Source organism: Rhinichthys klamathensis, unplaced genomic scaffold (genome assembly GCF_029890125.1).
Source record: "Rhinichthys klamathensis goyatoka isolate OS25496 unplaced genomic scaffold, OSU_Roscu_1.1 h1tg000505l_1, whole genome shotgun sequence".
Lineage (NCBI taxonomy): Eukaryota > Metazoa > Chordata > Actinopteri > Cypriniformes > Leuciscidae > Rhinichthys > Rhinichthys klamathensis.
The window spans coordinates 43,239-57,778 of record NW_026606986.1 but is presented as its reverse complement, the minus strand read 5'-3'; the positions used below and the strand labels follow the sequence as shown (position 1 = coordinate 57,778).

Here is a 14,540-nt window from a genome sequence, read left to right as displayed (position 1 = left end):
GTTTCTTGTTTTGAACAAATTTTGTAATTTTTTTATATAAATTAAAAAGGACAGTATTAATTAGCAGAGAGTGTAGAACAACATAATATACGATTCTTAACTTTGGAACCCAAGAAATGTTATGGAAAACACATTATCTAAGTAACTATAGCTAGAAATATAAACTAGATCTTGAATATTTTATATGCTAATTTTTGATGTCAGTTTGAGGTCCAATTAAATTTTTATTCTATATTCATTGCTTCAATTCAGTTTATTTTCCCAGTGTTTTCATGGTTTTTTTTCTTGCTCAGATTTATTTTCCAAATTTTTTTAAATCAAGAAACAAAATGCCTTTTTTTTTTCCATTAATCTCTGACTTGGAGTATTGTAGTTCTTGTTATCAAGCACTGCACTCGTACTCCCTCTAATGGAAATGCAGTGTATTGCTGTTGAAGGTATTTTCAAAAAATACCTAAAAAAAAAAAAAAAAAACTAACAATCAAACTTCTTTTGTACTCTACTTCTGCATTCTTCAGCTCTTTAACTTAAAAATAATATCAATACATCTGTGAGTACTATTCTGTGATGTGCTTCAAATCAATTTTTTTAAATAGTAACATGTCATTCTCCATCTTCACAGCTTCCACTGCTGACATCTCTGCCAGTGAAGATCAAGACCCAGAACTTAAACCTGCCAGTCGCTCTCAATCTACAGTCTTTGATGAGGACAAACCAATAGCTGCTAGCGGTGCCTACAACCTAGAGCACTTAATCGCTAATGACCCCTTGCCAGAATCAAATTTTGGGTCTGGACCATCAAGCCGAGCGCCTCTCACCCGCTCTCTAAGCCTACAGTCTGGTGAGTTAGAGAGCCCAGGAGACAAATCCTCAGGAGGAACCTCCGACAAACCCATTCACCCACGAACAGAGTCCTTCAGTATAGGAACAGAGAGCGCTCCGGGAACCCTTCGTAGAGTGAAGAAGCCCCGCCCAGGATCACTAAAGAAGAAGCCTCTTTCCAGGCAGAACTCAAACCCAGAGCATTCCTCCCCTAAAACTGTGTCCTCTAGCAGCACACCAGAAGAGAAAAAGAGAGGGAAACCCCATCCTGAAAGCCCTTTGCAAACCCAAGAGCGGCCTAGTTCTTCTCCCAGCCCTAGTCCTAGTCCTGCTGGTACCCTACGGAGAAACAGAATAAAGTCTCGAGTTGAGAGTCCTCCGCCTTTGGCTGAAGAGATCACTAACGCCTCAATATCAACTCAACTCCAGCCGGAGCTTCCTGATCCAGTACCAGAGGCTCCAACTGTCCCAGACGAGGAGTCTCCTATCCCTCCCAGTGCCTCCTACAAATGGGATCCGGACAACTTTGAGAACATTGACCCATTCCATACAGGAGGCAGTAAAGTGGCAAACTCGCCGGTCTTAGGCAGGAAAGCTGACTTTACATTGGTTTCAGGCACCCCTGTTGCTGTAGAGGAGCCCTGTGCCCCTTCCCCTGCTAAAGAGCAACCCTTAAACATTGAGGAACAACCAATCGCCAAGCGTCTACCAGTCAGACTGGAGTTTGACTATTCAGAGGACAGTGGAGAGGCGTCACGCAGTGCTCCTCCTCCTAAAATCCTGGGCAAGAAACTAGGTGCCAAGATGCCCATCCGAAAGCCAAAACTGGGGATTAAGAAGGCCCCTCCTCCCCAGACTGAACAGCTAGACAATTCACCTATTCCAGCACTTTCAAATGACAATGATGATATCCCAATCCCTAAGGCATCATATAACTTTGACCCCAGCAAGTGGGATGACCCTAACTTTAATCCATTTTCTTCAAGCAGTGGTGTCCCGAACTCTCCTCATCTGTCTAAAGGATCCTACAGCTTTGATACTGATTCCTTTGATGATTCAATCGATCCCTTCAAATCATCTAACAATATGGGGAACCCCCCAACGAAAGCTGCCTCTTTTGACCAGTCCAACAATGAGAATGAGAATGATAACATTGTTGAGTTAGAGGATCACAACCAAAACAAACCTGCCAAAAACAAAAAGAAGCCTCTTAAATCGTAAGTCTGCACTTTTAATGAATCCATTTTCATTTCAAATTAGGTCATAATGTGTGCCATTCATCCAGTGTAGACCAGTAAGTTCTAGTTAATTTTCTAGTAAAATTTCTGAACATGTGTGTATGTGAGTGGACGAGTGGGTGTTAGTACTTGTTGTTTGTCAGCCTCTGTCACATGTCTGTCTGTTGATCTCATGTATCACAGGAAGTCCAGCAATGTCTCTTCTCTGTGTTGTTTCGTGTAAGTAGAGAGATGTAGCAAAATCAACATCAGTAATAATTAGGGGTGTAACGGTACATGTATTCGTATTGAACCGTTTCGGTTCGAGGCTTCCGGTTCGGTACGCATACAAACCGAACGATTCCTTGGACCATTTTTCTTGCCGACAAAATTCGCGCTGGCGCGATCACCACAACGTTGCGCAACATCAAATGGCAAACGTAATGAAAGCGGAACGAAACTGCGCTACTCATTATATTGTGCTTCACGGATCGTTTGACCAGCAGCATATGTGCAGCGCGAGCCGATCTCGATCAAGCGACACTGTTACAACACAGCGCTAAGATCCAGTAAAGAAAACATTTGAATTCGCCACTGAAATAATAACATCGCTGCGAGATCTAGTGAGAAGCATTCACATTTCTCCGTTATTAACCGTAGATCTCTATTAGATCAAACAGCGCTGACGTGGACACCAGGAGAAACATTGTGCCGTGAATGAACTAGTAATACTTTACGTCCACAGACCAGCAACATTCACCATGGATTTAATATAGTAACACTAACTGTAACCAGTGTGGCTGGAATAGTGAAATGCTTTCAAGTACTTCACACATCTTTTTCCAGCTCTTCAAAACTCAAATAAAATATAAATAAATATATATATATTTAAATGTTATTTTTAATGTGATGACCAAAACATTATTTGTTCATCCTTCAAAGATTACCCCCATTTATAAACCTGAAAGTTTCAAGATGTAGGAAAACTCAGTTATTTAAAAATATTTTTTCTTTTAACAAATAAGAAATTTCTCTGGCATTTCTTTCTTTTTGCTGTATCGAAAACGTACCGAACCGTGACTTTAAAACCGAGGTACGTACCGAACCGTGATTTTTGTGTACCGTTACACCCCTAGTAATAATATAGATTAACATAAAATGTCATTTTAACATGTTTTAACTCATGAGCTCACCATCAATTTTAATGTTTTGTTTTAATCATTCATTTCGATACATACGACTGATTTCACATCATTCTTAGTCAGTCCTTCCTCTGCTCCATGCCTGATATTATCCAATGAGAACGTGTTGCCATCTAGTGGACCCCCCCAATAAGTGCAGTCGATTCCAGGAACATGGGCAGAGGACAAGTTCTGATGTGCAAATGTGCACAAGGCCAGAACACTTAGTCTAGAAAACATTGTCTGATTTTGCTTACAATGTACACGTGATCCAATTTGAGCTTTGTTGACTACACTTCTTCCAATGAATTAGATGTGAAGGCTGACATCTTATCTCTTAATCTCTGAACGAATTCCTTATCCAGACAGAGACTCAATTCAGAGATTTTTATCCTTCAGAGAGCTTCCCTCCTTAGTAGTGGTTAACACACTGGTGGAAAATAAACATTGCAGGTTTTATTACGTGTAAGCAGAAACTTTGACCTGAAAAGTTGACAAGTGAATCTTTTTTTGCGCACTTGAGCGAGACATTCTTTTCTTGTGTAAGACCCGCTGCACACCCCGATTCATTAATGCAGCTATTTGGGAGCAGTTTTAAGTTTCAGATTAATTCATCTAATATATATTTCTCAGCTGCAGACTTTCCCTCCGTAGTTCTCACACAATTCAAGGTTGTTTTCAACTTTGTTTTTCAACACAGATGTCTTTTCAGATTTTACAGGTTGAGTTTCAACAATACTGCTGAAATTAAATATTTACATCACAGTTACACTTTGAAATGGGAACAAGGTCAACAACAGCAACATAATAGGATCTGATATAAGTCTGTTAACTTGTTACATGTGTCATTTTCTAAGGTCATTGAGCAATTTATCAGGGGCAACAGGGATTAGTATTAGCTGTGAATGTGTTAAGGCAGAGTATCTATTTTTGTATCTATTTCCTAATTCAAAAGCACACATTTTTACTGCATAATCATCATGCTTCTGCAAGACATATTTCCAATTCATCACTAATAGCTATATGTCTTTAATTTCCTGCCATGGTTCAATTTGTGAGTAGAAAAAAAACATGGCATAAAAATGGCATTATAGCAAAGGAGAACGTTTACTATTAAAAACACAATTCACAAAAAAAAGAAGCTAATATAACATTCATATACAACACTAATAGAAGAGTAAATCATAATGTAAGCCCTGAATAATCCATTTCATTGTGCACTCGTAAGATCTTAACTGATGAGATTTAATCCTTAATAATAAGCACCATCATTTACTGGTTGAATTACAGTATACTTGCATTGTCAAAAGGTTTTCTAAAACATTTATCAGAACAACACAACAGGTATGTATTATTTAACTAAAACTTTTACTCAATAGAACGTTATCTGTACAGTGTCTTCCTGTCTTTAAAAAAAAAAAACTAAAAACTGCTGTGTTTAATACATAGGTTGGTTGGTGTGCACACAGTTTGGTTTTTAAAAGATTCATATTCTGATTGGTTGGACAGGACACAGTAAATGGACACATGAAAAATTATGTCTTTTATTCCAAATTGATATTTTAAAAACTAACAACATTACTTCTGTCTTGTTTTCTTAAACAGTAGTACTTTCAGAGTGAAGAAGTCTCCAAAGAGGACTCAGATTACCGAGCCATCTGCACAAGTAAGTTAAGACATGAGCGCACATTCACCTACAGTACAGTCATACAGTCTGAAGATTATCTGTTTCTTTTTTTGCTGTCACCTCATATCATAACAGTGTTGTCCTGTGTGTTCTCCACTCTCGCCCTCCACTTCACACACACATCATCACCCGCAGGAGCACTCGCCCAATGCCAATCCTGACCCTTCACAAGATCACGCCACAGATGAGGAGAAACTGGCTTCCTCCACCAATCAGAAATGGACTAGACATGATGTAGAGGTGGAGCTGACCTCTGACCTCCAAGACTTCCCGCAGCCAACAGACTTCACAGCTTTTGTCAACGAGAACAGTTTGCCTGCACCGAGTGACGGTGAGAGAGGGGAAGAGTCACTACTTTATTTCTAATCATGAGTCAAGGATTGTGTCCATGGTCCTACATTACTTTACATAGATATTTTTAAAGAGTAAGAATGAGACTGTCAGTACAGTATTGATTTCAGAGTAAACATCAAGTTTTTTTATTTTATTTTATTTTATCAATTATATTAAGTTTATTATTATCAATTATATTATGCTCAAAGATTTTTTTTGCATAGTGACATCCCAATTCTTTACACACACACACACACACACACACACACACACACACACACACACACACACACACACACACACACACACACACACACACACACACACACACACACACACACACACACACACACAGACAGAGTATGTTTATAATGTGAATTATTAGAAAAATAATGCACAACCAAGGTGGTAATGTGGCCACGACGCGAAGCCTTTTATAATATAATAATTTTAAATAATTTTATTACAGTAATAAACTACTGTATTGCAGAAATGACAATTTAATAAGAATTAACATTGAAAATGTCTGGTTACATTGTACTAATGAGAATTTGGTGGGAAAATGTTTTCAATTTCAAAAACAATGTCAAAATGCAAAATAATAAAAATGGTCCTAAAAATGTCAAAAGTATTTATTTTCTTTTGATTTTGGGGTAAAATGTTTTTGTGATATTCACCCATCAGATTATTTTCCACGTGATCCAAGTTTGGCTGGAACCCCAAATGACCACACACTGACCCGTTTTATTAGCCTTTGACCTATAGGGAACCATTTGGGCCCTGAGGCACTCTGCCTGAATATAACTGGGTCATTGGTACAGAAGCAGATGAATTATAGTGCCACTCTCATGTTGGTTCTGTCAGTCTGTTAACTGATGATCAACATAGAAAGAATATTCTTTGGAAGCCTTATATTATTTTCAATTCCTAATATAATCTTTATAAAACATTGAACCTGTTATATATGACTCGTTTTCCCTTCTCTGCAGTTACAGACTATGAGATTGAATACATGGAAAAGATTGGCTCCTCTGCACCTGTGAGTATCTACCTGACCTATAGATGTACTAAACTTGGGGCAGTTGCCAAAAAAACAAGTGTGTGTGACAAACACCAAAATAATGTTAGATTACAGTCAGACCTTTGTATTTATGTGAGTGCATATATGTATTTATTTACAGCCTCTCTCAGTGAAGAAACCATCACTTTATCTGAAACTGGACTCCGTGACAGACAGTCCAAAGAAGACCTCCAACATGCACGATTCAGAGCCCAACTCCCCCTGCACCGGGTAAACTAAACGCACGCAGACACACACAGACACACACAGACACACACACTTTGGGTTTTCATGTTTTATGGGGACATTCTATTGAGATAATTATTTTTATACAGTACAAAGTGTATATTCTATCCCCTAACATTTCCCCAAAAAAGGATTTTGGACATTGCCATAACCAGGACACACACACAATCATATATTACTTAAAATATGCAATGAATGACTTGATAGGCATAGTTTTCTTTTCTGTGTTGACATATTTTCTATTCAAACAGGAAGTTAGCATCTGCTGTTAGATGACAACTGCACCATTTTGTTGGCAAAAAGTCACAGCCATTTATATTTATCTCTGTTTTTGCTAAAGGTGAAGTTTGTCAGTTTTTACAAGTGCACTTTCATATAGATGCCCTTAAAGCCATCCAGTGGTGTAGTCTAGTTTTTTGTAGTGAGTATACTGTGATATTACTTATTATTATTTGATTCGTTGTACATCCCTACTTTTGATTTATTCTTTCAAAAATGGCCAAATTCCTGTTGTGGCTTTTTCCTGTCCAACAAACATCATCACTGAGTAAGAGACACTCTGAGTCCAATTTAATAGTTTATAAAGTATTTATTCTCTTGCAAGAGAGATCTTCGTCACCAATACACATCCGTGAGTCAGTGAGGAGAGATAAAGAGAAGCAGTGTCTGTCTTTTTTATATCTTGTGTCCTCCAAGGCCTTATTTCTGCCCTCCCCTCACAGGAGAGATATACTTTGTTTTTTTCTATTTCTTCCTGGCCCTGAGAGGTAAATGCCCCCTTAACCCTTTAGGCTATAAAGTACAAATGCTCAAGATGACCCCTTGACCACCTGCTTTTCCTTACCTCCACTGACTCCCAACCACAGTAAATTATCACCCAAAGGCCCCCTCTCACTACATTCGTGAGAACAGAAGAGGCCATCATTAGGAATCACTGAAATCAGAGCAATAAGAGAAAAATTCCATAACATTCCGCTTTACAGTAGGCTAAGTTACATTTGTGACTGGATTCCGCGATTCGATCGGCTGCGCAAACACAGACGGCGGGGTGAATTTATGAATGAAAGTTCTGTCACAAAACGATGTTGTTACGAATACTCGCGCTTTTTTAAGTGGGTATACGGAGATCCTTGGCCTTTCCTAGTGGGTATACGGAAATCCTTGACATTTTCTAGTGGGTATACGGCGTATACTTGCGTATCACGTAGACTACACCACCATCATCCATAAACTGAGAGCCACAAAACTCAATTCTCATGGGGTGAGAACAATGTGTCCTCTTTGACTGTATTTCATGTGTTTAATTGTATTGGTCTGACACTTTACAGGAGCTTTGAGGAGATGGAGGCTCAGATCTCGCAGGGGAAATCACCTGTGCTGCCACCTCGTGGCGCTCGTGACCCCATGGCCTCAGAGAAAAGCAGAAAGAGGGACAGTCAGTCTCAGAGTCGAACGCAGAGCAACGAGAGAGATGGAGTGGTAAGTGTAAACCAGTCAAGCACTGAAAAATAAAATCTGCACCTTCAAGAGTGTGTTTATTTCATTAGTTCAGATAATGTGTATTCTTACAATCAAAATGCATGAATTACACCACAAATGTGTGAAGATGGGTTTATTTTTATTTTATTTCTTTTCAGTCTTAAAGGGACAGTGCATCCTTTATAAAGGAATAAACCAATTCTTACATTATTTACTCAACCTCGTTTCCAAACTCGTATGCTGTTATTTTTTTCAGTAGAACACAAGAGGAGACAATTATGTGAAGAATGTACACTGTCCTCTTTACTATATAATAATTTGTTTTCCATTTAGAACAATAGTAAATAATGGCCAAACTTTTTTTTGTGTGAACTATCCCTTTAAGACAACATTATTTTGCTAAGCATGTTTCTTATATTAATCAGGATCTCCCCCCCTGGATCAGTACTGCATATTGTTTATTCATAGGCTTCATAAACCCATCATAGATGTGTTATGATGCACTAGGCTAAATACAAACTTGCACTGCCTCACTGACACCCAGGCACCTCCTACTCCTCTTGTCCCTCTTCTGCTCTCACTCCCAATGCAGTCCCCCATCCAGGGCCCCATGGACCCCTCAGATCTGCCCCTCTTAGACAGGCTGTCTGATTCACCCACCCCTCTCAGCTACCTGGAGCCTGATCTGGCAGAGACCAACCCCACTGCCTTCGCTCAAAAACTGCAGGTGTGTAGAGAGAAGCCTACCTGTGCCCACTACCTCTTCTCCCCTGGGCCTTTGCTTCTATGTGTGTGTGTGTGTCCTCACTCAGCTTTGTTTCACTGTGTTTGTTTGTCCCTCCAGTTTTTCATGTACCTTGTCTGCCCCTAGTGCTGGGGTCAGGAATTGTTAAAGGAATAGTTCAACCAAAAATTCATGTTTATTCATCCTCATGTTGTTCCAAACCTGTATTACTTAAGCCCTGTTTACACCTGGTATTAAGATGCGTTTTGGTCGATCAGATCACAAGTGGACGACGCTAAATACAGGTGTAAACGGGGTCTAAAACTTTTTTAGCTTGTCCACTTTCGACCACTTCCAGAGGTAGGTCGCATTCGACTGGATTGCTTTCATAGCGTTAACGCTCATGTGGTTGAATGTGTTTGAATTGCCACAAAAGACCCTCAGCTCTCCGCATACTAACCCTAACCTCTAATGCGCAAATATTATGGGAAGCGCGCTAGCCATAAAATTCTAGGATTTAAAATTTGTTGGCTGGAGACTCAAGTTTGTTTTGAAGATGAAAAACGTACCAAGCACAAAATATTCTCTCACCATTCCTGGTGTCTAACACTCACTCATGGCGTTCGGTGTGGTCTTGCGGCTGTCAGCGGAGAAACGAAAGCTGCAGCTCTCAGTGTGTTTTTCTGTCGTCTCCGGACGTGTTCATATGTAAATTGCATGAGCTTATTTTTTCTAATAGATTGAAAGATCTAAATAAGGCCATACATTTACCCGCCCATAGACACTCCTCTCAAAGAAATCAGGACAGAAGTGGTTGAAAGTGGACAAAAGAGACGAAACACCAGGTGTAAACGGGTATGTGTCTCCCTCGTCTACTTGTGATCCGATCGCCCAAAACGCATCTTAATAACAAGTGTAAACAGGGCCTTACTTTCTTATGTAAATGGGAACTGGGGCTGTTAAGCTCCAAAATGTTAAAAATGGACCATAAAGTACACTACTGTTCAAAAGTTTGGGTCAGTATGATTTTTATTTTAAATAAATTACTTTTATTCAGCAAAGATGCATTACATTTATAAAATGTGACAGTAAATACTTTTACATCATTACAAAAAAAAAATTCTATTTTATAATTGCTTTATTTAAACTTGCCATTCATAAAAAAAAAGTATCATGGTTTCAACAAAAATACTATATAAGAATATTATAATAATATAAGAAGAAGAAATGTTTGTTGAATACCAAATCAGATTCTGATTTAGAATGATTTCTGAAGGATTATGTGACACTGAATACTAGAGTAATGACTGCTGACTAGTCAGTTTTTCCATCACAGGAACAAATTACATTTTAAATATATAAAAATAGAAAATATTTATTTTAAATTGTATTAATATTTCACAATATTACAGTTTTTACTGTATTTTTCGGTCAAATAAACGCTGCCTTGGTAAGCATAAGAGACTTTCAAAAAACGTTTAAAAAAACCTTCAAGTCTTCTTAAGTAATATGATAAGTCATATAGACTACCGTTTTGTTGCTGTTATGGTTTTTGTTTATGCCGCTTGAAGCCTCTGGTGCCCATTCGCTATGATTATATGGAAGAGAGCAGCTCTTCAGACATTCTGCTAAATAGCTTTTGTGTTTATTTTGGGTGAACTATCCCTTTAAAAATACACACTTGAAATAAACTTGGAAAGGATGGATGGATCTCACCACATCCACAATGTTCATAGTAAAATGTGTGTCTGTGTGTATGTACAGTATATGTATGTTTTCCCCCTTCAGGTTTAGTATTTGAGTGAGGCTAGTACAACTCTAACCCCTCTTCTCCTCCTTACCCCTGCCCCCACTCCATGGGTCACTCCCCCTTTCCTCCCCCCACCCTCCCTTGTGGCCCAGGAGGAGCTGGTGCTCGCAGCCCTGAGGATAGAGGCTCTACAGGTAGCCAAAAGCATCTCTCAGAGCCCTACTTTGTCCACTGTGTCCCCTCAGGTATTGCGCTGAACCAGCCCGTGCCTGTGTGTGTGAGCGCGCGCGTGTGTGTGTGCAAGCACGTGTGTGTGTGTGTGTGTGTGTATGCAATATACTCCCTGAACTGAGCCCCCTGACTGCACCCTTGGGTATGAGTGTGAGTACCTACCCATAAACTACCTCACCATACTGTGGACGTGACATCTCACCCCCCCTCGGTTCTCTAACCCAGCTCCTGTCCCTCGATTGGTGCTCCTTTTTCCCAATCCAGCACCCTTTTGCACAAAAAGAGGTGTGTTTCTCCCAGGGCTTTGTGACAATCCCGCATGTTCGCCTGGACAGGAGATCCATAGAAACAAAGGTCAATGTGACTTGGAAATTAATGCTGTATTTAAACTATGTATTATTACTTCAAATCTGAATGATTTGTAGATTTCATCATTTATATGCTTTTCCTAAGCAAAACATTGTAAGCTGAATTCCTTGTCACATTCATGCTGGTTCCTGGTTTCGATTTGTTACTAATTTACACTAACTCATTGGAATACAGTGAGCATACGGATCACCTGTATGCCTGGTCTGAGGCCGCTGGCGTGGCTTCACATAAAGCTTAGCTCAGATCTGCTTTCAGTCATGTTGGATGAGCGACTGTCACCACAGTCTCAGCATTTGTACAGGAAATGGAATGAACAGACTAATCTGGTATACACAAACATGCACACATACATACTACAACCCCTAACACGACGCCTTATATTCTTCCCGCTCCATTCTCATGATGTTGTCTTGCACGCTTCACAGTCTCGCCTCAAGAAGCCCAGCCCACGCCGCTGGAATCTCAACGGTTCCCACATGGCTAAAGTAAGAAGGACAGAAAACGATCCCTCTAAAATTCTAACTAGGTCTAGTCCGTATATTCTAATCCCATTGTCCCTGTACCACCATTAGACTAAACCACCATTAGTCAGAAAAATAGGTCTACAGACAGAAAGCATCTCATCCTTCTCCTATCCTCTCTGTTAACTACAAAAATCATTTTATTGGTCAGTATTTTTGTTGTTTTATCTAAACATTCTTAAAACCAAATACCCTGTTTTAAGTGTGTTTAGATTTTTGCTGCAAAAAACTGATTTAGAATTTTTGTATATACACTACTTTTATTCAGCAACTATGCATTGAATTGATTAAATGTGACAGTAAAACTTGTACATTGTTACAAATGATTTGTAAAATAATTGTGGTGCTTTTGAAATTTCTGTTCATCAAAGAATCCTGAAAGTTTTCCACAAATATATTAAGCAACACTTAATATTTTCAACATTGATAATAATAAGAAATGTGAGCAGCAAATCTCCATTTTTGAAAAGATTTCTGAAGGATCATGTGACACTGAAAATTCAGCTTTGCCATCAAAGGAATAAATAAAAACTATTAAAAAATAGACAACCGTTTTTTTTTTATTGTAATCACATTTCATAATATTACCGTTTTACTGTATTTTAATCAAATGAATGCAGCCTTGTTGAGCATAAGACTTCATTTTAAAATATTAAAAAACTTTGACCAAACAGTAAACCAAGATATCATGGGTGTGCTGCTCTTGCCCTTTCAGAGTTCATTTTTTTAAAACAAGGAACAGCAAAATCTAACCTCAAATTAGAATCTAAAAAAGTCAGTCACCTACATATTAAAAACACATCAACTCTAACTCATTTTCCAGACACATTTAAAATGACTCTCCAGTATCCACATAACATTGTACTGTATAGATCTCAGCTTTTTTCTAAATAATAGTTGGTTTTGTCTCACTCTGTCAAACCTAGTGTGGTTATTTTTGTAGAAAGCTGCAGGAAAATCCACACAGACAGATAGCAAACTCTGTCACAGGACGTCCCGCATTCCACAGGTATAGTTTCTGCCCCTGAATAACCTCTGGACTTCATTTCCAAAATAGAATTGAGCTTTAATGCATCAAAAGTATTTTTGGCATAGTACTGATACATTTGAGGATTATGGAGTACTTTCATATATAAAAAGAGTGACACTATATTATATAGCTGAATTATGGAGTAATGAGGTTTAGTGATGGCTAGCCTGAATTGATGATCTTCTTAAAATATTCAGTATTTTAACATACATTTTTAGATAACGCTCTTCCTGAAATAGTCCCACAGACACATTTCACATGCTGCCTCAGCACATTCTCCAGGGTGTTCTCTTTTTTTAAATACCTTTTCTTGTCGTTAGTGATAATTTATCATTCATGCAAATACATATACAGCTGCTCTGAAGATGACAGGATTACATCACAACCCCACTGCTCTACTGAACTCTGTCTTGTCAATATTCAATTAGAATGATTTTGTTTCTCATTTACATTTAGAGTTATTCCTCTGCCTCATTTCTCACCCTCTGCTGACTGTGTTTATAATTGGTTATGACCAACATGCTTTTCTCTTGGGCTGGATCACACATTCAAGGAGTTGCTATAGATTAGATTATGCAGTGCAGAATTTGATTATTGGGAAAATCGATGAGTTGGAGTCAATACCAAAACTAGGCCCCTCCAGACCATGTTTAATTTATGTAGTCATAAGAGATCCAAGACCACAAGATCAATACTCCGACTTTGATTTTAATTTTCAAAATTTCGTTTCAGGTTTGTAATCTCAATTTGTGTGTTGTACCGTATGTACCGTACTATGTGCCCCCCTCCATGATCTGAGTGCAGCCCAATAATTCTCAATAAATGGTATTAGACATAAATGCTTCTTTCAGACCAAACATTATGTGATGGGCATTCTGTATTTGTACCCTAACACGCGGCCCCCTACCTCGTATAAGAGTCAAACTCAATTAATCTCCTAATCCAGCTCTGCTAGGAAGAATTAATCAGCTTTAATCAGCAAGTGGGTTTAAGGGCTAAACATGATGATTATTCACTAACAACACCCCATCACTGGCTATAAAGAGGATACAATTACCATCTAAAAATGGTACATTTATAAACATTTTATTGTAATATTAAAATTAAATTACAGTAGATTCATATTTGAAAGTGGAAATTTGTATAGTCTTTTCCCATAGGACATAATAATAAAAAAATAGCGTGTTTCTTTTTTAATTGTCCAATACAGACTTTTGAGCTTGTTAGTGGCTGGTTGCATGAACTACCCAGATACATGCTTTAGTTTTATTTATTTTAAGGATATTTATTTGTCTTTGATTCAAAATGGATCATCAACTTTTATCTCCAATTACCAAACAACCTGTACTCCTGCAGTCCTCATCTGACAGCATTCACTTCCTGACCCGGATTCGGTCAAAGCCGCTATCTTTTCATGACAAACAGCTTTTCACACCCATCTCACATTGGGGATTGTCAATCATAACATCCCAGCTGAATGCAGCAGGCCTTTCGCAAACTGCTGGAGGCTTTTGAAACCCAAACAAAGAGCCTGCTCTCCATGGCATTATGGCTTTGCTGAGTAGAACCTGTAGCTGATGCACTGCTTCCCTCCAGGATGTGTGAAATTAACATTCTTGTACAGAAATATACTCACAGGTTTTTTAACGGTTTCTTCACAACTCTCTCCTTGGCATCAGAGAGAAATGGCCTCACCGGGGGACAGTGGCGTTTCGAAGAGCTCCCTCTATTCCCGAGCATCATACATTGAAGGGGAAAGCCCTCATCTGCCACATGACTTGGACCACTCTCTGGGCATCGCCCGAGAAGAGGTATATGCTCACCCATTGCATGACGCCACTCCACAATAAATAGACTATTGTGGGAGGAAAATCTTAGTGTTTTCATTTC

At 38.8% G+C, this 14,540-nt stretch overlaps 1 protein-coding gene across 18 annotated transcripts in view; it reads left to right on the top strand.

The window, feature by feature from the left end:
* tacc2 (transforming, acidic coiled-coil containing protein 2) overlaps positions 1–14,540 on the top strand; it is a 41,092-nt gene that overhangs the window by 20,128 nt on the left and 6,424 nt on the right. For 5 of the 18 annotated variants that reach the window (XM_056238054.1, XM_056238043.1, XM_056238041.1 and 2 more), the window contains 12 exons: positions 623–2,039; positions 2,244–2,279; positions 4,826–4,886; positions 4,983–5,238; positions 6,230–6,279; positions 6,422–6,531; positions 7,875–8,025; positions 8,618–8,752; positions 10,652–10,744; positions 11,525–11,584; positions 12,564–12,629; positions 14,330–14,461. In XM_056238054.1, coding sequence (XP_056094029.1) covers positions 623–2,039; positions 2,244–2,279; positions 4,826–4,886; positions 4,983–5,238; positions 6,230–6,279; positions 6,422–6,531; positions 7,875–8,025; positions 8,618–8,752; positions 10,652–10,744; positions 11,525–11,584; positions 12,564–12,629; positions 14,330–14,461 — 2,567 coding nt within the window. The remainder of the gene's footprint in view (positions 1–622; positions 2,040–2,243; positions 2,280–4,825; positions 4,887–4,982; positions 5,239–6,229; positions 6,280–6,421; positions 6,532–7,874; positions 8,026–8,617; positions 8,753–10,651; positions 10,745–11,524; positions 11,585–12,563; positions 12,630–14,329; positions 14,462–14,540) is intronic. The other 13 variants (XM_056238060.1, XM_056238049.1, XM_056238045.1 and 10 more) reach the window with 12 other exon arrangements.